At 43.4% G+C, this 23,262-nt stretch overlaps 1 protein-coding gene across 4 annotated transcripts in view; it reads left to right on the top strand.

Annotated features, from left to right (window-relative positions):
• Window positions 1-7,062: 7,062 nt before the first annotated feature.
• LOC141148209 (uncharacterized) overlaps window positions 7,063-23,262 on the top strand; it is a 116,601-nt gene continuing 100,401 nt past the window's right edge. The window contains exons 1-2 of one of the 4 annotated variants that reach the window (XM_073635446.1): window positions 7,063-7,297; window positions 20,865-22,937. In XM_073635446.1, the coding sequence (XP_073491547.1) occupies window positions 20,884-22,937 (2,054 nt within the window). In that variant the 5' untranslated portion in view covers window positions 7,063-7,297; window positions 20,865-20,883. Of the gene's footprint in view, window positions 7,298-8,198; window positions 8,417-20,864; window positions 22,938-23,262 lie in introns of those variants that run through there. The other 3 variants (XM_073635443.1, XM_073635445.1, XM_073635444.1) reach the window with 3 other exon arrangements.

Below are 23,262 nucleotides of genomic sequence, written 5' to 3'. Positions count from 1 at the left end.
TTTAATTATCCTTCTCAGGGAGTCCGGACAGAGATGGGACTGTGAGGCCTCAGATCAGGTTCAGATCTGGTCATTTGGGATTGCGGGCAGAATAGCCATGAATCCAAATCGCACTGCAATAGAGACAAAACGCGCCACCTGCATTTGGGTGCCATTCATTTTTAAAGGCTCCTCAAATGTGGTGCAGTTTGGCCATGATTGTTGTATGGCAATCCGCATTGTGCAAAGCTAGTTGCCCAAAAAGGAATAGGAGCTTTTTTTGGGCAACAAGCTTCATGTGATGCGGTTTGATGCATAATTTATGGCGCAACAAGCACGGCAAAACCGCACTGCATTACCTACTTTCTCTCTTCTGAAATACCCACAATAATTTTCGGAGATTTCAACATCCATGTTAATACTAACACTCCTGCTACTTTTAAACTTCTCAGACTAACCTCCTCTTTTGATCTGTGAGGCTTCTACTCACTCTGATGGCAACGCCCTTAACCTTTTATTCTCCTATATATGTACTCCATGCAACCTCTTCAGCAATCATTTTCCTCTCTCTGATCACTACCTTATTAGTTTCTTCTCCCTGTCTTCCACCCCCTCTCCCTACAACTGCCTAAAAACTACCCGTAGAAACCTTCGCCACTTTAACCCTTCTCTCCTCTATTGTGCTACTGATCACCTCTGTGACAAAATCTCATCCCTGTCCTGCCCCTACCTAGCCACTTCTGTCTACAATAGTTCACTGTCACCCTCCCTGGACATACTCACCCCCCCCCCCCCCACTACACACAGGATGAAACCCCAACCCCTACAACACTGGCAAACAGATAACACCAGAAGTCTCAAAAAATGTAGCCACACTATTGATTATCTGTAGCATAAGACTGAGTCTCAGAAAGCCCTCAACATAGCCCTAAATATACCCTCCAAAAATATAATTCCTGCCTCCACACTGCCAAGCAGACCTATTTTATCACTTTCATTAACACCTTCCCATCAAGTTCCCTTCAACTTTTCTCCACTCTACTCTCTACTTCCTCCTCCACTGCCTTCACCCATTAACTCACTCACTATCCAGGAGATTGCCAATTCCTTCAAAAATAAGATCAATTCAATTCATGATCAGATTTCTATTGTACAGATACCTCCTCCACTTAACACTGTATGTCCACAGGTACAATCATTACTTCCCTCATTCAGCCCCGCTACTATAGATGAGATTGCTAATTTTTTTCTAATGCCCACCTAACCACCTGCCCCCTTTTTCTTCACGTATACTACGGTCACCCTCTGGCTCTATCCTACACTCTCTAACTCACACCTTTGATCTCTCCCTCTCTTCTGGGATCTTCCCCAACTCTATAAAACATTCACTGATCACCCCCATATTTTTGGGTTTTGAGTTTTCATAATGAACAGTGCTGATTGTCCCTGTGCTGATCACATGCACCCTCCCAAGAAAAAAACAACTCTCTAGCAATACACACCAAACTGAGCATGTGCAGACTGACACCACTAACTCTGTCTTATCTGGACATGTTTTGGGGGCAATGCAATAAGAGGAGGATCTGTGCATACAGCATGAAACAGCCTTTTACACAATGCAGAGGAGTAACTCCATAGGTTCCACAGTGAGTATAACAAGCTTGATTTACTGCTTATACAGACTGATTTTACTGTTGTGGGTTTAGTATTTAGCCCTCTCTGGACCCCACCAATCTTAACAACTTACTCCCCACTAGGGATGAGCCGAACACCCCCCTGTTCGGTTCACACCAGAACATGCGAACAGGAAAAAAGTTCGTTCGAACACGCGAACACCGTTAAAGTCTATGGGACACGAACATGAATAATCAAAAGTGCTAATTTTAAAGGCTAATATGCAAGTTATTGTCATAAAAAGTGTTTGGGGACCTGGGTCCTGCCCCAGGGGACATGGATCAATGCAAAAAAAAGTTTTAAAAACGGCCATTTTTTCAGGAGCAGTGATTTTAATAATGCTTAAAGTCAAACAATAAAAGTGTAATATCCCTTTAAATTTCGTACCTGGGGGGTGTCTATAGTATGCCTGTAAACGGGCGCATGTGTTTAGAACAGTCTGACAGCAAAATGACATTTTGAAGGAAAAAACTCATTTAAAACTACCCGCGGCTATTGCATTGCCGACAATACACATAGAAGTTCATTGATAAAAACGGCATGGGAATTCCCCAAAGGGGAACCCCGAACCAAAATTTAAAAAAAAAATGACGTGGGAGTCCCCCTAAATTCCATACCAGGCCCTTCAGGTCTGGTATGGATTTTAAGGGGAACCCCGCGCCAAAAAAAAAAAAAAAAACGGCGTGGGGTCCCCCCAAAGATCCATACCAGACCCTTATCCGAGCACGCAACCTGGCAGGCCGCAGGAAAAGAGGGGGGGACGAGAGTGCGCCCCCCCCCTCCTGAACCGTACCAGGCCACATGCCCTCAACATTGGGAGGGTGCTTTGGGGTAGCCCCCCAAAACACCTTGTCCCCATGTTGATGAGGACAAGGGCCTCATCCCCACAACCCTGGCCGGTGGTTGTGGGGGTCTGCGGGCGGGGGGCTTATCGGAATCTGGAAGCCCCCTTTAACAAGGGGACCCCCAGATCCCGGCCCCCCCCTGTGTGAAATGGTAAGGGGGTACAAAAGTACCCCTACCATTTCACTAAAAAACTGTCAAAAATGTTAAAAATGACAAGAGACAGTTTTTGACAATTCCTTTATTTAAATACTTCTTCTTTCTTCTATCTTCCTTCATCTTCTGGTTCTTCTGGTTCTTCTGGCTCTTCTGGTTCTTCCTCCGGCGTTCTCGTCCAGCATCTCCTCGGCGGCGTCTTCTATCTTCTTCTCCTCGGGCCGCTCCGCACCCATGGCATGGGGGGGAGGCTCCCGCTCTTCTCTTCATCTTCTTCATCTTCTTCTCTTCTTCTTTTCTTCTCTTCTTCTCTTCTTCTCTTCTTCATTTTCTTCTCCGGGCCACTCCGCACCCATGCTGGCATGGAGGGAGGCTCCCGCTGTGTGACGGCGCTCCTCGTCTGACAGTTCTTAAATAACGGGGGGCGGGGCCACCCGGTGACCCCGCCCCCCTCTGACACACGGGACATGACGGGACTTCCCTGTGGCATTCCCCGTGACGTCACAGGGAAGTCCCGTCAAGTCACCGTGCGTCAGAGGGGGGCGGGGTCACCGGGTGGCCCCGCCCCCCCGTTATTTAAGAACTGTCAGACGAGGAGCGCCGTCACACAGCGGGAGCCTCCCACCATGCCAGCATGGATTGCGGAGCGGCCCAAAGAAGAAAATGAAGAAGAGAAGAAAAGAAGAGAAGAAGATGAAGAAGAAGAGAAGAGCGGGAGCCTCCCCCCATGCCATGGGTGCGGAGCGGCCCGAGGAGAAGAAGATAGAAGACGCCGCCGAGGAGATGCTGGACGAGAACGCCGGAGGAAGAACCAGAAGAGCCAGAAGAACCAGAAGAACCAGAAGATGAAGGAAGATAGAAGAAAGAAGAAGTATTTAAATAAAGGAATTGTCAAAAACTGTCTCTTGTCATTTTTAACATTTTTGACAGTTTTTTAGTGAAATGGTAGGGGTACTTTTGTACCCCCTTACCAATTCACACAGGGGGGGGCCGGGATCTGGGGGTCCCCTTGTTAAAGGGGGCTTCCAGATTCCGATAAGCCCCCCGCCCGCAGACCCCCACAACCACCGGCCAGGGTTGTGGGGATGAGGCCCTTGTCCTCATCAACATGGGGACAAGGTGTTTTAGGGGGCTACCCCAAAGCACCCTCCCAATGTTGAGGGCATGTGGCCTGGTACGGTTCAGGAGGGGGGGCGCACTCTCGTCCCCCCCTCTTTTCCTGCGGCCTGCCAGGTTGCGTGCTCGGATAAGGGTCTGGTATGGATTTTTGGGGGGACCCCACGCCGTTTTTCGTTTTTTTTTTGGGGCGGGGTTCCCCTTAAAATCCATACCAGATGGGTCTGGTATGGAATTTAGGGGGAACCCCACGTCATTTTTTTTTTTTAATTTTGGCCGGGGTTCCCCTTAATATCCATATCAGACCTGAAGGGCCTGGTATGGAATTTAGGGGGACTCCCACGTCATTTTTTTTTTAAATTTTGGTTCGGGGTTCCCCTTTGGGGAATTCCCATGCCGTTTTTATCAATGAACTTCTATGTGTATTGTCGGCAATGCAATAGCCGCGGGTAGTTTTAAATGAGTTTTTTCCTTCAAAATGTCATTTTGCTGTCAGACTGTTCTAAACACAGGAAACATGCGCCCCTTTACAGGCATACTATAGACACCCCCCAGGTACGAAATTTAAAGGGATATTACACTTTTATTGTTTGACTTTAAGCATTATTAAAATCACTGCTCCTGAAAAAACGGCCGTTTTTAAAACTTTTTTTTGCATTGATCCATGTCCCCTGGGGCAGGACCCGGGTCCCCAAACACTTTTTATGACAATAACTTGCATATTAGCCTTTAAAATTAGCACTTTTGATTTCTCCCATAGACTTTTAAAGGGTGTTCCGCGGCATTTGAATTTGCCGCGAACACCCCAAATTGTTCGCTGTTCGGCGAACTTGCGAACAGCCAATGTTCGAGTCGAACATGAGTTCGACTCGAACTCGAAGCTCATCCCTACTCCCCACCTCCTTACTCCCCTTTTCCTTCAAACTCCTAGAATGTCTGGTCTACAACCTCACTGAGAATAACCCTTTTGATCCCCTTCAGTCTGCATTTAGTCCTCAACACTCAACAGAAACTGCTCTCCTAAAACTCACCAATGACTTACTAATGGCTAAAACCAACAATCACTGCTCTATGCTCTTACTTATGGACCTCTCTGCTTCCTTTGATACAGTTGACCACCCTCTCCCCCCCAAAAACTCCACTCCTTTGGTCTCCGTGACTGTATTCTTCATTGGTTCAAATTCTACCTATGCCATCACACCTTCAGTATCATGTACAGCTCTACTTCCTCTTCCTTTATCTGTTGGAGTCCCCCAAGGTTCTGTTCTTGGACCTCCCCTATTCTCAACCTACACCTCCTCTCTGGGTCAGCTGATAGCCTCTCATGGCTTTAAATATAAATTCTACGCTGACAACACCCAAATTTACCTCTATATCCCTCAGCTCACTCCCTCAGTCTCCTTAAGCATCACTAATTTACTAGCAGACATATCAGCCTGGATGTCACACCACTTCCTCATACTCAATCTATCCAAAACTGAGCTCAAGATATTTCCTCTCCCACGTGACCCTTCCCCTGACTTCTCTGTCAAGATCGATGGCACAACTATCAACTTGTCCCTGCATGTCTGTTACCCCTCTCTGCCAATCCTCCCACTGGCTTCTGCTTACCCAACTAATTCAATTCAAAATACTAACAAAACTTACAAAGTCATCCACAGTTCTGCCCCCAGCTACATAACTAACATAATCTCAAACTACCAACCAAATTATTCTCTTAATTCCTTCCAAGAAATCTTGTTCTCTAGCTCCCTTTTCACCTCTTCCCATGCTCACTTCCAGGACTTTTTCCAAACCTTTCCCATCTTCTGGAACTCTTTAACACAAACTGCCTATCTCCTACTCTGTCTACTTTTAGGTAATCCCTGAAAACCCATCTCTTCAGAGAAGCCTATCCAACCCCCAACTAACAACTGTACTTTTATCTTCTCCATCAACCCACCTCCCCGTAATTACCTCTTCTATCTCTTGACCCTCCTTTTTCGATTGTAAGTTCCACTGAGCAGGGACCTCTGATTCCTCCTGTATTGTATTGTATTGTAACTGTACTGTCTGCACTCATGTTGTAAAGCACTGTGCAAACTGTTGGCACTATATAAATCCTGTATAATAATAATAGGAAGGGTTAATGTTAGAATTACAGAAAGGGTTAGCGTTAGAATTTCCAGGATGGTTAGAGGATAAATGCACCAGAAGTACTGTATCTATTGGACCATACAACATTTCTCATATCAGATATTTCTGAATAGCTACTTCTTCTGGTTATCAATATTCTATCTAGTCACTGTGAAATTCCATGTTACAACCCAGTGGACCAGGATTGCACAGCAGGGTGTTTATAACAGGATGTTATGAAAAAAGATTAATCTCCTGCGAGGATGTTATTGCATAGCCTTCTACTGGGATTTATAGGGGTAGATGAACAGTAAGAGCACCCCCAGACCTCTTATGGGGTGAAGATGAGAATACCTGATCAGCTGTCCATCACCGAGAGATCAAAGGGAAAGCTGTGGTCTAAATGTTGACATGAGTCAAGGGATTTGCCCACAGTGTGTCAACGCCATCTGCTTGAAGATATCAATGATTGTGGGAGAATGGCTTAACATTTTTTGGATTGGACAGAGGACTATTCAGGGGGTGAATGGGGGGTGGAAATATGGGTTGTGTTTGATGTGCGTGTGTGTTATAAAATGCAGAGCCAGGTCATTTTGTGTCTCTCTCTTATTCTTGAAGCCTGGCCATAATACTGAACTTGGGGAAAGGATATATGTAATATATCAACTCTTTTATTATAAATGACTTTGCAATATCATTTAGTTGTATTTATGTGCTTATTGGTCATTTTCATTTCTTTGTAATAAAATAAAATCTATGTCTCTTTCAACACTGATAGTTTTATTATTAATGATATTATTATCACTTGTAATATTATAAGATTTATAATGGAATAGCACAACTATAATAACAGACAAATAAATAAAAAAATACAGTATATTATATCTGGGGAAAATACCCCTGGATATTTCAGCATGAGACAATCTGGATTTCAGAAAGACACCAAACATTTTTTTTTTCATTGAAACTTTAAAATATCTTACCATTAAAAGAGAATTAAATCCTCAGACCAGCAACCATAAACCTATGGAAACAAATTACAGATTCATACGCTCCCAGTACAGAACATTTCCAAAAGATTAACTTGTATAAATAATAATCAAAGGGAAAGTACTGCTGTCAGGAAATTTCCAAGTCAGAGCAGAATCCCGCCCCACCCTCCGGGAAATTCCGGACAAAGGTTTAAATAACCCATCTAGACAACATAGAACTGGAAGAAGTGAGGGATATACACATCCAGATCTGCTCTGTGAGATTGACATCTCCTCAACATATGTGGAGCTCATGATGGGACAACCATAACTTCACCAACGAGAACAGAGCAACAACATATGGGAACATGGCACAGGAACAGCTAGATAACGACACCAACATCAAAGGAACTTCCGATAGGTGAAATAAAAACCCCTTAATGGTGAGTTCATTATTATCTATTAATAAGTCCCACAATGTAACATAGCTCTGAACCATAGAACCTATTGTATATTTTCTATCTCTCTTTCTTCTCTGTATGCCTCTGCGCCCCCCCCCCCCTTTTCCCTTGTTTCCAGGACAGAAAGTGAGGGGATATCTCCCAATGGGGACCACAATAGAGATAAAGAGACTACACACATTTTTTACCCCAATAAAGCTTCCTGCACCCTACGAGGTCCATGTATTTATTTATTTTTTAATACACACCTATTTTCACAAATTTTCACATCGTTGCATAGCTACATAGTTGGTGAGGTTGAATAAAGACACCAGTCCTTCCAGTTCAACCTCTGTAGGTGTGTGTGTTTGTGTCAAAACAATTTTCCATATCCCCGGATATTGTGTTAGCTAATATGCCCATCTAAGAGTTTTTTTCCTAAATTATCAACACTTCCCATTGACTCTATCGGCTGTGAAGGGAGTTCCACATTCTGACCACTCTGATAGTAAAGAACTCCTTAACACTGACAGCATTATTATTAATATTATAATCACTGGTAATATTATACGATTTATAATGGAATAGCAGAACTATAGGAACAGACAAATAAATAATACATTTATTATATCTGGGGAAAACACCCCCTGGATATTTCAGTATCAGACAATCAGGAAGACACCAATTATTTATTTTCATTGAAACTTTAAAATATCTTACGGTTAAAAGATCAGTGAATTCTCAGACCAGCAACCATAAATCTGGCTGATAGCAAAACATATGTAAAAAAATTGCAGTCATACCAAAAAACTTCCAATAAAGAAAGTTTCTAAAGATTAAACAATCAAGTCAGAGCGGAATCCGGTCCCACCCTCCTGGAATTTCCGAAGAAAGATATAAATAACACTTTTACTGTAGACAGCATAGAAACTAGAAGAAGTGAGGGATATACACATCCCGATCTGCTCTGTGAGATTAACATCTCCTCAACATATATGGAATGCATGATGGGGCAACCAAAATTCCAACCAAAAGAGCAACATATGGGAACACAGCACAGGAACAGCTAGATAACACCAACATCAAAGGAACGTCCGGTAGGTGAAATAAAAACCCCTTATGGTGAGTTGTTTATTATCTTTTAATAAGTCCCAGAATGTAACTTACCTTTGAACCATAGAACCTATTGTATATTTTCTATCTCTCGTTCTCTGTGTGCCTGCTTTGCCACCCCCCCCCCTTTTCTCCCTTGTTTCCAGAATAGAAAGTGAGGGGATATCTCCCAATGGGGACCACAATAGAGATAAAGAGACCACAACCATTTCTTGCCCCAATAAAGCTTCCTGCACCCTGCGAGGTCCATGTATTTAATTATTTTTTAATACACACTTATTTTCACAAATTTTCACATCGTTGCATAGCTACATAGTTGGTAAGGTTGAGTAAAGACACCAGTCCATCCAGTTTAGCCAGTGTAGGTGTGTGTTTATGTCAAAACCATTTTCCATATCTCTGTTATTCATTAAGATGCTCATCTAAGCATTTTATCTTAAATTATCAACACTTTTTGGTGACACCACTGGTGGTGGAAGGGAGTTCCATATCCTTACCGCTCCGACGGTAAAGAACCCCTTACACAGTTAAGGTTAAACCCCTTCTCCTACAATTTCAGTTAGTAGCTGTGTGTCCTCTTAAGCTCCTTGAAACTGAATAGTTTTCTCCCAATGCTAGAATCACCATTTAGATATTTGTATATCACTATAATATCTCCTCTTAAGCATCTCCTCTCCAGATAGAATACTGTAAGTTTAATGTTTGTAGGCATTCCTTATAACTGAGATCCTGCAGTCCCTTTGTTCCTTTTGTTGCCCTTCTCTGGACTCTCTCTAGTTCCAGCAAATCCTTCCTGAGGACTGGTGACCAGAGCTGGATGTCATACTCAAGATATGGCCGAATCAGAGTCTTGTAAAGTGGAAGAATTATGCCGTGTACACGCGGCCGGACTTTTTGACCTAACTTGTCCGACGGAACGAATCCGTCAGACAATTCGACCGTGTGTGGGCTTCATTGGACCTGCAGCGGACCTTTTCTGTCGAAAATCTGAGGGACTTTAGATTTAGAACATGTTTCAAATTTTTCCGACGGATTCGAGTCCGGTCAAAAAATCCACTCGTCTGTATGCTAGTCGGACGGACTAAAACCGACGCTAGGGCAGCTATTGGCTACTGGCTATCAACTTCCTTATTCTAGTCCGGTCGTACATCATCACGGTCAAATCCGTCGGACTTTGGTGTGATTGTGTGTAGACAAGTCCGATTCGACGGAAGTCCGTCAAAAAGTCCAACGTGATTCAGTCCATCGAAAGTCCGGTCGTGTGTACACGGCATTACAGGGGTTTTTTTTCTCATTGTTCAAATTTTATTGAAGGGTTTTTCAAGGTACAAACAAAAAGGCCCCTTTCACACTGGGGCGGTGGGTGCGTCGGCGGTAAAACGCAGCTATTTTTAGCGGAGCTTTACCGTCAATTTTGCGGCACTATTCGGCCGCCAGTGGGGCTAATTTTACCCCCCGCTAGTGGCCGAGAAAGGGTTAAAACCACCGCAAAGCACAGCAGCGCTACGCCGGCAGTATAGCCATGCTGCCCCATTGATTTCAATGGGCAGGAGCGGTGTACACACCGCTCCTTCACCGCTCCAAAGACGCTGCTAGCAGGACTTTTTTTAGCGTTCTGCCAGTGCACCGCTCCCGTGTGAGAGCCCTCGGGCCCTTCACATTGGAGACAAAGCAGCGGCTCTTTCAGGGCACTTTGCAGGTGCTATTTTTAGCGTTATAGCGCCTGAAAAGCACCCCAGTGTGAAAGGGGTCTAAAAAGCTGTACATCAAAGCAAAACATAAGGATATTCAAATATCAAGTACAGAGAGAAGTTACTAATCATTGTGTAGCAACATGGCAGTGAGATATTGCACAAAACATAGGTCAAAGAGGAATAATAAAACAAGTGCAGTAGTGTGAGATGAGGTGTGTGGACGAGGGATGCGTATCACCAGTTTCTAGTACATAACTCCTAAAGACCAGTGGTGGCCCGTCCGTAGGGGGCGCACGGGCACCGCCCCTCCGAGCAGAAAAAAAAAAAAATAGATGCCCTTTAAGGGAGTCCGGGTGTCGGACACACGGCGGTCTATGGGAAGCTGATTTGCCCGTGTTTAGGGCGTGCGCAAACGCTCCCACTCTACACTGATTTGTTTCTGTCCTCCCTTCCTGTATTTTAATTGGCGCGGTCCTGAGGACGGTGGGCGGTGCTTTTTTTTAGCACACCCGCGTCACTTACGGTTTCCCGGCTCACTTAGGGTTGCCACCTTTTCTTCAAGTTAAACCCGAACACTTTAGCGGTGCACGGCAATTTTTTTTATAGTATAAACTATACATAGATTTTGCAATTAAATAATGTTTCTAATCATATGAAGTTAATCACAAGAGTCGCGCTTTTACATCTGAATCCGCAGAGTTCTCATTCACTGTAAGGGGGGACTCTGCAGACTCTGATGTAAGGGAGAACTCTGGGAACTCTAACATGCTCTAAGGGATGCTCTGGTAATCCTAATTTAAGGGGGGACACTGAGAACTCTGATGTATGGAGAAGACTCTGATGTAAGGGAGAACTCTGGGGACTCTGACATAAGGGAAGCTCTGGGAACCCTGATCTAAGGGGGAACACTGAGAACTCTGATGTACGGAGAGGACTCAGATGTGAGGGGGAACACTGTGGCCTCTCGTTTAAAAGGAAACTGTGATATAAGTGGTGCTCTTAGAACCCTGATTTACCTTAGTGTACTCAGAGGCAGGAGAGAGAAGGGGGGGCTTTAGTCACAGACAGGGATGGATGGTGAGCTCACTCACCCCTTGGCAGTCACCACCTCTCATCGCTTTTCTGAAGCACAGTTCCGGGGATTGGAATGTGGGCAGACACAGAGGGGTAGGGACGGGAAGAAGATTGAGCCCTCTCTCCTCTCTCATCTGTATGTGGGGGGATTGTTAGTGTTGGCTTTGGGCAGTATGAAAGAGAGTGTAATGCCATGTACACACCACCGGACTTTACGGCATACTTGGTCCGGCGAACCTGAGTCCATCGGACAATTCGATCGTGTGTGGGCTCCAGCGGACTTTATTTTCCCAAAAGTTTGACGGACCTAGAAATAAAACATGTTTCAAATCTTTCCAACTGACTCGAGTCCGGTCGAAAAGTCCGCTTGTCTGTGTGCTAGTCCGACGGACAAAAACCGATGCTAGGGCAGCTATTGGCTACTGGCTATCAACTTCCTTATTTTAGTCCGGTCGTACGTCATCACTTACGAATCCGTCGGACTTTGGTGTGATCGTGTATAGGCAAGTCCGTTCATTGGGAAAGTCCGTCGAAAAGTCCGCCAGACCTAGTCCGTCGAAAAGTCCGCCCGTGTGTACGCGGCATAACAGACACTCTCAGCTTAGACAGCTGCAGCCAGCAGCCCTGCTGGAAAGCCATAGTCCAGTCTGAATAATGTGTCCAGATTTCAGGCAGTTTGAAACCCGGACACATGATTCCAAACTCGGACTGTCCGATCGGATCCTGGACAGGTGGCAACCCTAGGCTCACTGCAGTGTGGAGTGGACACGAATTGACGGACTGAGACTGCCAGAGAGGCTCCGTAATGGCAGAGGTAGGCCCCTATGCAGGGCAGTAACAAGGCATGGACGGAGGACGGAGGAGAAGCGGCTCTGTATAGATGCAAGGATGAACTTGGAGTTGGAGCAGCTCGTCCTCTCCGTAGCAACAAGCAAATGGAGAAAAGTAAACCTTTCACTCACTCACATGACAACATCTCACTGCACACCAGGCTCAGCCTTATTTATTGCAGGAGAGATACCGATCTTACCCTGTGGCAGGTTGCCCTTCAGAGTGCTGCTATCTTCAGCTATCTCACTGTTTGTTGAGCTTGTCTCCAGTTATGGAGTTATTCTGTCCCAGCAGTAAATAAGTCTGATCCTGAGTGTGCAGTGAATGTTCTGTTATCAGGTGAGGAGGTTAACCCTTTACTTCCCTGCATTTGTTTTGTTGGGTTCTCTCATGACCTACTGGAGGTCGGGAGGGTATGAGCCCAGGTTCAGACTACTGCCATCTAAGACATGGCATGTGATTTGCACCCGCACCTGCAGTGGGAATCACATGCGATGTCTGTGAGATGCGAGTTCAGCCATACGGTTGTATACAGTTGAACAGTTATGGCTGAACTCTCATTAGATTCGCAGGATAAGAAGCGCAGGGACTTTTTTCCCCCCACATTGAAATCGGATCGTGTGGGTGTTCTCACCTGTGATCTGATCTGGGGGTGTCATTAACATTGTATTGACACCCACAGCGGTTTGCAGAGGGCGGTGTGAACTGCCTGCAGGAGAGATGTGATGTGGGGACCGACACTGGAATCGCACTGGTTCCCGACATCACATCAGTGTGAACCCAGACTAAAGGGGAAGGATCATCTCAGGGCTGGTGCTCCATGATTCTAGATTAGAAGCATCCACTATTTTAGAATTTGGAATTTAGAATTCAACTGTTTGTTGAACCCGGGTGTATTACAAGGATGAGCATGAGGATGATGACGAGTGTATTATACAATGATGAGGATAATAATGACGGGTGTATTATATAATGAGGATGATGACGAGTGTATTATACAATGATGAGGATAATAATGACGGGTGTATTATATAATGAGGATGATGACGGGTGTATTATACAATGATGAGGATAATAATGACGGGTGTATTATATAATGAGGATGATGACGAGTGTATTATACAATGATGAGGATAATAATGACGGGTGTATTATATAATGAGGATGATGACGGGTGTATTATACAATGATGAGGATAATAATGACGGGTGTATTATATAATGAGGATGATGACGGGTGTATTATACAATGATGAGGATAATAATGACGGGTGTATTATATAATGAGGATGATGATGACAAGTGTATTATACAATGAGGATGATGATGGGTGTTTTATACAATGAGGATGATGATGATGGGTGTATTATACAATGAGGATGATGATGACAAGTGTATTATACAATGAGGATGATGATGATGGGTGTATTATACAATGAGGATGATGATAGCGGGTGTATTATAAAATGAGGATGATGATGGGTGTATTATACAATGAGGATAATGATGATGACGGGTGTATTATACAATTAGGATGATGATTGCGGGTGTATTATACAGTGAGGATGATGACGGGTGTATTATACAATGAGGATGATGATGACAAGTGTATTATACAATTGTGATGATGATGGGTGTATTATACAATGAGGATGATGATGATGATGGGTGTATTATACAATGAGGATGATGATGACGGGTGTACTATACAATGAGGATGATGATGACAAGTGTATTATACAATGAGGATGATGATTGCGGGTGTATTATACAATGAGGATGATGATGATGGGTGTATTATACAATGAGGATGATGATGATGGGTGTATTATACAATGAGGATGATGATGACGGGTGTATTATACAATGAGGATGATGATGATGACGGGTGTATTATACAATGAGGATGATGATGATGAAGGGTGTATTATACAATGAGGATGATGATGACGGGTGTATTATACAATGAGGATGATGATGATGGGTGTATTATACAATGAGCATGATGATGATGGGTGTATTATACAATGAGGATGATGATGATGACGGGTGTATTATACAATGAAGATGATGATGATGATGAAGGGTGTATTATACAATGAGGATGATAATGACGGGTATATTATACAATGAGGATGATGATAATGGGTGTATTATACAATGAGGATGATGACGGCTGTATTATACAATGAGGATGATGATGAGTGTATTATACAATGATGATGGTGATGATGATGACAGGTGTATTATACAATAATGAGGATAATGATGACAGGTGTATTATACAAAGAGGATGATGACGGGTGTATCATACAATGATGAGGGTGGGTGTATTATAGAAGGATGAGGATGATGAGGATGAGTGTATTAAACAATGATGAGGATAGCGATGATGGGTGTATTATACAATGATGAGGATGATGATGATGGTGTATTATACAATGATGAGGATGATGATGACGGGTGTATTATACAATGCTGAGGATGGGTGTATTATACAAGGATGAGGACGATGAGGATGGGTGTATTATACAAGGATGAGGATGATGAGGATGGGTGTATTATACAATGCTGAGGGTGGGTGTATTATACAAGGATGAGGATGATGAGGATGGGTGTATTATACAATGATGAGGATGATGATGACAGGTGTATTATACAATGCTGATGATGGGTGTATTATACAAGGATGAGGATGATGATGGGTGTATTGTACAAGGATGAGGATGATGACAATGGGTGTATTATACAATGATGAGGATGATGAGGATGGGTGTATTATACAAGGATGAGGATGATGAGGATGGGTGTATTATACAATGATGAGGATTGCGATGATGGGTGTGTTATACAATGATGAGGATGATGAGGATGATGAGGATGAGTGTATTATACAATGATGAGGATAGTGATGACGGGTGTATTATATAATGATGAGGATGATGAGGATGGGTGTATTATACAATGATGAGGATAGCGATGATGGGTGTGTTATACAATGATGAGGATGATGAGGATGATGAGGATGAGTGTATTATACAATGATGAGGATAGTGATGACGGGTGTATTATATAATGATGAGGATGATGAGGATGGGTGTATTATACAATGATGAGGATGATGATGACGGGTGTATTATACAAGGATGAGGATGATGATGATGGGTGTATTATAGAATGATGAGGATGATGATGACGGGTGTATTATACAATGCTGAGGATGGGTGTATTATACAATGATGAGGATGATGATGACGGGTGTATTATACAATGATGAGGATGATGATGATGGGTGAATATTACAATAATGAGGATGATGACGGGTGTATTATACAATGATGGGGATGATGATGACGGGTGTATTATACAATGATGAGGATGATGATGATGGGTGTATTATACAATGATGAGGATGATGATGATGGGTGTATTATACAATGCTGAGGATGGGTGTATTATACAAGGATGAGGATGATGAGGATGGGTGTATTATACAAGGATGAGGATGATGAGGATGGGTGTATTATACAAGGATGAGGATGGGTGTATTATACAATGATGAGGATAGCGGTGATGGGTGTATTATACAATGATGAGGATGATGATGATGATGATTTGGCGGGTTGTCAGCTTTATTTACAAGTGGTTTGCAAAGTCATAAAAACAAACAAAAATAGTAAAGTAATTCCTTGCGGTCCGACGCTAAACTAAACAGTAGATGGCTCTCTATATGGTGTGGGGCTGGTCCCCATCACCCACAAAACATGAGGTAAAGCAAACCTTCTTTTTCAATCCAAACAAACAGGGCTCCTCCCTCTCAGATTCCCTTCTGAGTCTCAGGCCAGAGCACTGCTGTGCTCTCTTCCTGGTCATTTAGCTACTTTCCACCTGGCCACTGTATATAAACAGCCAGGTGGGCACTCTCCCCTTCTGAGAGGACGTTGAGGAACGTCCTTCAGAAGGAGGGGGATCACGCGCGCGCGGGCCCACACAGCGGCGCGATCCTGATGAGCTCATGTCACCGGGACACAGCGCATCTCCGATCGGCAGGAGGGCTCCGTGATTGGCCCTCCTGATCACATGACGGCCGTGTCCAGTCACGGCCATCATGTGACGTAAATACAGAGCCGGGTGCTAGGCAATCGGCTCTCCTCTCCTCACACAGAAGTTGTCGGTGAAGAGAGGAGAGCGGATCACTGCATCCAGCTGGTGATCAGTGAGTATGAGCTGTTTTTTACAGCTTTTTACTCACTGATCACCAGTCTAGTGTCCCCACAATGTAAAAAACACAAAGTAAACACACATGTCCCCAAAACACATGTCCCCACATAGTAAAAACACCTGTCCCCCACATATGTAACAGTAAAATCACATGTCCCAATAATTATCTGCACACATATGTCCGTGATCACCTGCACACATCTGTGTACATACTGTATGTCCGTGGTCACACAAACCAATTATTATACACTTAACGGAATTTTTTTTACCAAAAACATGTAGCAGAATACATTTTGGCCTAAATTTATGACAAATTAGATTTTATTGGATTTCTTTTAAAATAGAAAGAAGAAAATATTGTTTTTCTTCCAAATTTCCGCACTTTTTTTGCTTTTATCGCAAAAAATAAAAAACGGAGTTGTTAATAACTACCACCGAAAGAAAGCTCTATTTGTGTGAACAAAATGATAAAAATTTAATTTGGGTACAGTGTTGCATGACCGTGCAATTGTCATTGAAAGTGCAAGAGCGCTGAAAGCTATGATGTACACCTGCATACCCTGATCTGTGAGGCTGAGCTATATACCCTGATCTGTACTGCTGAGCTATATACCCTGATCTGTGAGGCTGAGCTATATACCCTGATCTGTGAGGCTGAGCTGTATACCCTGATCTGTGAGTCTGAGCTGTATACCCAGATCTGTGAAGCTGAGCTGTATACCCTGATCTGTGAGAATGAGCTGTATACCCTGATCTGTGAGGCTGAGCTGTATACCCAGATCTGTGAGGCTGAGCTGTATACCCAGATCTGTGAAGCTGAGCTATATTCCCTGATCTGTGAGGCTGAGCTGTATACCCTGATCTGTGAGGCTGAGCTGTATACCCTGATCTGTGAGGCTGAGCTATATACCCTGATCTGTGAGGCTGAGCTGTATACCCTGATCTGTGAGGCTGAGCTGTATACCCTGATCTGTGAGGCTGAGCTGTATACTCTGATCCGTGAGGCTGAGCTGTATACCCTGATCTGTGAGGCTGAGCTGCATACCCAGATCTGTGAAGCTGAGCTATATACCCTGATCTGTGAGGCTGAGCTGTATACCCTGATCTGTGAGGCTGAGCTATACACCCAGATCTGTGAAGCTGAGCTGTATACCCTGATCTGTGAGGCTGAGCTATATACCCTGATCTGTGAGGCTGAGCTGTATACCCTGATCTGTGAGGCTGAGCTGTATACCCAGATCTGTGAAGCTGAACTATATACCCTGATCTGTGAGGATGAGCTGTATACCCTGATCTGTGAGGCTAAGCTGTATACCCAGATCTGTGAGGCTGAGCTGTATACCCAGATCTGTGAAGCTGAGCTATATACCCTGATCTGTGAGGCTGAGCTGTATACCCTGATCTGTGAGGCTGAGCTGTATACCCTGATCTGTGAGGCTGAGCTGTATACCCTGATCTGTGAGGCTGAGCTGTATACCCTGATCTGTGAGGCTGAGCTATATACCCTGATCTGTGAGGCTGAGCTGTATACCCTGATCTGTGAGGCTGAGCTGTATACCCTGATCTGTGAGGCTGAGCTGTATGCCCTGATCTGTGAGGCTGAGCTGTATACCCTGATCTGTGAGGCTGAGCTGTATACCCTGATCTGTGAGGCTGAGCTATACACCCAGATCTGTGAAGCTGAGCTGTATACCCTGATCTGTGAGGCTGAGCTGTATACCCAGATCTGTGAAGCTGAGCTGCATACCCTGATCTGTGAGGCTGAGCTGTATATCCTGATCTGTGAGGCTGAGCTTTAAACCCACAACAATATATAGGGATAAAGTGAGCGCTAAGCCCAAGACAGTGTAAAACCCTTAACTCTGTTGCTCCCAATGGGGAACTAGTCTACAAAACAATACAATGTAAAGGAGGGTGAAAATTGTAAATGGCATTGGCTGTAATAATGTCCATGAGGGCTATAGTAATGTCCATAAAGTTCGTGGGATGATATCAACTTAAGAAGGCAGCCCCATTAGAGAAAAAGAAGCAATCCTCTGGACACTCTGAAGATGTGAAGATGAAACAAAAGCGCCACTCTAAGTGCGGTAAAACACATGGAGTTTAATAAAAACTGTAAGAAAGAAACACACAAAAGTACAATGTAAACATATTGGCAAAAACTGCCGGATATCCTTGAAGTGGGTCTGATCCGGTTCCTTAATCGCAGTGGTCTCCGGTGGACAGGCTGCGCCAATGGATGCCGACACTTCCTGTCATTGGAACGCACGCTGAGAACAAGGAGGATGAGGTCACTTCCGGAATTGGGAACAAATAGGCACTCGGATCAGACCCGCTTCCAGGATATCCGGCAGTTTTTGCCAACATGCCTGTTTACATTGTACCTTTGTGAGTACCTTTCTTACAGTTTTTATTAAACTCCATGTGTTTTACTGCACTTAGAGTGGCGCCTTTGTTTCATCTTCGGAGCTGTAAACCCTGATCTGTGAGGTTGAGCTGTATATCCTGATCTGTGAGGCTGAGCTGTAAACCCTGATCTGTGAGGCTGAGCTGTATATCCTGATCTGTGAGGCTGAGCTATATACCCTGATCTGTGAGGCTGAGCTGTATATCCTGATCTGTGAGGCTGAGCTGTAAACCCTGATCTGTGAGGCTGAGCTGTATACTCTGATCTGTGAGGCTGAGCTGTATATCCTGATCTGTGAGGCTGAGCTGTATACCCTGATCTGTGAGGCTGAGCTGTATACTCTGATCTGTGAGGCTGAGCTGTATACCCTGATCTGTGAGGCTGAGCTGTATACTGCTGTCCTGTGATGCTAGGGCTGTATACTACCGTCCTGTGATGCTAGGACTGTATATTCTTTTCCGGTGATGCTATGGTTGTATATTCTGTCTTGTGATGCTGAGCTGTATACTCCTGACACTATGGGTGGAATACAGGAGATGGAGTGGGTGGATTATATAAGGGGTGGGGCTTATGGGAAGTGGGAGGAATCAAAAAGGAAAGGCGGGGTCTGGCGCCCCCCTTAACCTAAAACTTCACCAGCTGCCACTGCTAGTGAGGAATAAAGTAGAGGGAGGTCAGTAATGCTTCTCCATTAAGGGGGAACCAGGAATAAGCAGGTAAATACTTTTTGCACTGAGTAGCAGGGAGCGTGGTAAGCACAAAGGAACGAAATTAATCATAATAATGGTAATGTGGTAGAACAGAATTAATAATAATAATGGTAATGCAGTAGTTACTTAAGTTGCATAGACACCTTTGAGATGACCCTCTACAGAATATGGGGAGGAGAGCAGATGACAGGGGACAGGGGATGACAGGAGTTAATATCTTTTCGGGAACCTTAAAGTCTAGTAACTCCCCAATATCCAGAGATATTGCTTTTATTAGTAGTAGTTGGGGTGGAGTAAAAATGTTTACAGCCTGGTTCCCACTGGGTACAGTCAAGGACCTAGACAGTTGTATGATCTCCACCTGCCCTAATAGTGCATCTGCCTGCTACCATGAGAGGTAGATAGAGAGGTGGCTCAGTTTCTGAATTCTGTGAGCTCTGTCAATTAGTAGATCTTGCGTAGTGAAAGCAGGGAGCAATTTACGGAATAGTTGTTTCAGGTAAGAACTCAGTTTGCCAGGTTTCACAGACACGGGGATGCCTCTGATTTTTATATTGGTGGTCCTCCAGGTTGGCAAATTTAAGTTGTGTTGTAATTGATGGATAATGTTGGTGTGACCATTCTGTTTGGCTACCACAGCATAGACGAATGAGAGCTTTAGCCACCACACTCTAAAACATCAGTGCACTCCTCAACAGTTTCCAGCTTATTATCCTCTATATGTGTAATGGAGGCTCCTAGGTCCCTCTGAGGATCAGAGTAGAGAGTGAGCAGCATGGACTTTATGAAGTTTCCTGAAGCAGGATTGTCAGATGCAGGCGGAGCTGCTAGGGTTGTGGTGACATGTCTGCCTGTACATTATAAAGAAAAAAAACTGCTGTTAACCTACCACAAAAGCTGCAACTCAAAGTGAAATACACACAAATACAATAAATAAACATAAGGAGCTGCGCTCACAAACCATATATCTAAAAAAAAATATGAAATTGGCATATGAAAACCAAAAAAGTGCAAGTGAATAAATGTGACAAAAACAGTCCAAAACATAAAAATGAAAAATAAAACAATAAAAAATATTTTATATTAAATGATGTATAAAATAAACAGTCCTGAAAAATCCTCTAAAAGAAAAATAAGTGAGTGATTGTAACAACACAAAACGGTGACTGTCTCCTGTGACTTTATGGGACAATGTGAATTCACCACCACATAGAGTGCAAGCTTATCAGCTGCACAAGGATTAGAGCTTGTGGCTAATACCCAGCCAGGGCCTTTAATCCTCCCAGTGCCTCCGATGGCCGATCAGGCCAGATACTCCTAGAGACTGAAGGTGTTTATCCTTGACCAGCAGCCGAACATTCAAATTCACTCGATGTAGATGATCAAAATGATCTGGAGACAAAATAGAGGGGAACCGCCATAGGTAAAACCACATGGTAATTTATTCCTTAAAAGTGTACACTTACAAGCATAGAAAGTTCCAAAACTGTCTTTAACTTTTATTTTATTTTCTTCCCACAGGTTACACAAAATTGGAAAAATGAATAACAGCAATGTGAAAGTGGCTGTGAGAGTTCGTCCTCTGAATCAGAAGGAGGAAGGGTTAAGCTCAGAGTGTGTTGTTCGGGTCAGTGGAAACCAGATTACTCTTCTGCCACCCATTTCCTACAAAGAAAAAGCCAGAAACGATCCTCATAACTTCACATTTGACAACTGTTTCTGGACAGAGGATAGACATGATACTGGGCAGGAAGATGTTTTTAGACATCTCGGAGATGGAGCTCTTGAGAACATATGGCATGGTTACAATGTGTGTATCTTTGCTTATGGCCAAACAGGATCAGGAAAAACATTTTCAATGATGGGGACAGATGACCAACCTGGTATTGTGCCAAGAATCTGCTTAGCTCTATTTGGTAAAGAGTCCAATGACTCAGAAACCATCAGGATTGAGGCCTCATATTTTGAGATATATAATGAAGAGGTGAGAGATCTTCTAAGGTCAACAAAAAAACAAAAGAAACTAAGAGTTCGCGAAGACAGAGTACTTGGTCCATATGTAGAAGGGTTATCTTGTCATGCTGTTCAAAACTATGGAAAGATCAAATTGCTGCTGGACCAAGGTAACAACCAGAGGGCCATTGCAGAAACTAAGATGAATGAGCAGAGCAGTCGTTCTCATGCCATACTAACACTGAATGTTACACAAACATGTAATGATCACAAGTCTGGAGCCTCCAGAGAGTTGATGAGTAAGGTCAGCCTAGTAGATCTGGCGGGAAGTGAGAGGTCCTACAAATCTGGAGCCCAAGGAAGACAGCTTAAGGAAAGTTGTAATATCAACAAATCCCTCTTAACTCTTGGTCTAGTCATAAATTCATTGGCTAAAATCTCAGAAAATAAAAAAAGGGGCCAATACGTGAATTATAGAGACTCTGTCCTCACCTGGCTATTAAAGAACAGCCTTGGAGGAAACAGCAAGACGATTATGTTGGCCACAGTCAGTCCTGCAGCAGATAATTACCAGGAAACGCTCTCTACCCTAAAATATGCAGACAGCGCCAAACAAATAGTCAACCAAGCAGTGGTGAATGAGGATAGGAAATCTGAAGTCATAGAGGAGCTACAGGAGGAAATAAAAAGACTCAGAGTGCAGCTTACAAAAACAGAACAGTTGAAACAGGCAGAATTACAAGAACAGTTGGAAGAAAAAGAAAATCTTCTTAGAGATCTGAAAACCTCATGGGAGGAAAAGCTGAAAAGGACTGAGGCCGCCACACAGGAATGGCGGAAGAATTTAGAGAACATGGGTGTCATTCCTAATAAACAAGATGTCATATTTAGTAATCAATGCTATCTTATCCAACAAGGTACAACATTAATTGTCCATAATATAACTGATCACACCAAGATTGGCTCTGGACTTTCTCAAGACATACAGATTTCTGGGGCTGAGCAAGAACATTGTGTGATCAGGAGGACAGAAGATGAGGTTTTTCTAATTCCCATTAACAACTCAAAAACCTACATCAATGGCTGCTTGTTTAAAACATTGACCCAGCTGTGGCATGAAGATAAAATACAGATAGGAAACAATGTATTTATTTTACACCTTCCCAACAGACCAAAGCCAGATCATATGAAGACAAAAGTTTCCACTGAAGCTGAAGCTCAAACTTGTAATGAATTGAATACAGAAAATGACACGTTATTCATTCCATTTAATAGAGGCGCCTGGAATAGTAGCATGGATGAGGATGAGAAATCCAAGTTGGACAAGAAAGCTAAAGGCTTCACACAAACCATCCAAGCCACTGATGAGTTTTTTAGCTTTCCTAAAAACAAAAAAATGTCTGATATGTTCACTCAGCTCTCCAGTGAATCAAACAGCTGCCTTAATAATATGAATGTTAATACCATCAGAAATACGCCAGCAGAATACCTGGAGGTAGGTGTAGGCAGACAAATACAAGATTCCATGGTTCAATGTTCACCGCAGTATGGGGAGGCCAGTTCTCAAACTTTTGAAGGTTTAAAAAGCAGAGACTACTTTCAGGACACTCCAGAGATGGAATATCATGCTACTTTACCAAGGTATTTTACTTCTATTTCAGGATGCATGTAATAATAAATGGCAATCAATACTGTATATGACACAGACAGGCAATCAATAGAAATTCCTTTTATTTTTGTTATTCTGCATGCATACTGATAATAAACCAGGCAGTAACTCAGTTTTGATGCAATTTTGCCACACAATGTGAAAAAAGCTAAACACATGAAGTTTTGTCTTGAAAAATCCAAATTAGCGCTGTAACTACCATCAAAGCAGCTAGCAGGGCTGTTCTGGGGCCTAAGAGCAATGGGGGCTCATTTTTTTCCTCCACACCCAAGGATTCAACATGATTGCTTGTTAGTC

This window comes from Aquarana catesbeiana, linkage group LG06, assembly GCF_042186555.1.
Source record: "Aquarana catesbeiana isolate 2022-GZ linkage group LG06, ASM4218655v1, whole genome shotgun sequence".
In the NCBI taxonomy this organism is placed as follows: Eukaryota; Metazoa; Chordata; class Amphibia; order Anura; family Ranidae; genus Aquarana; species Aquarana catesbeiana.
This window is presented reverse-complemented; position numbering and strand designations above follow the sequence as displayed.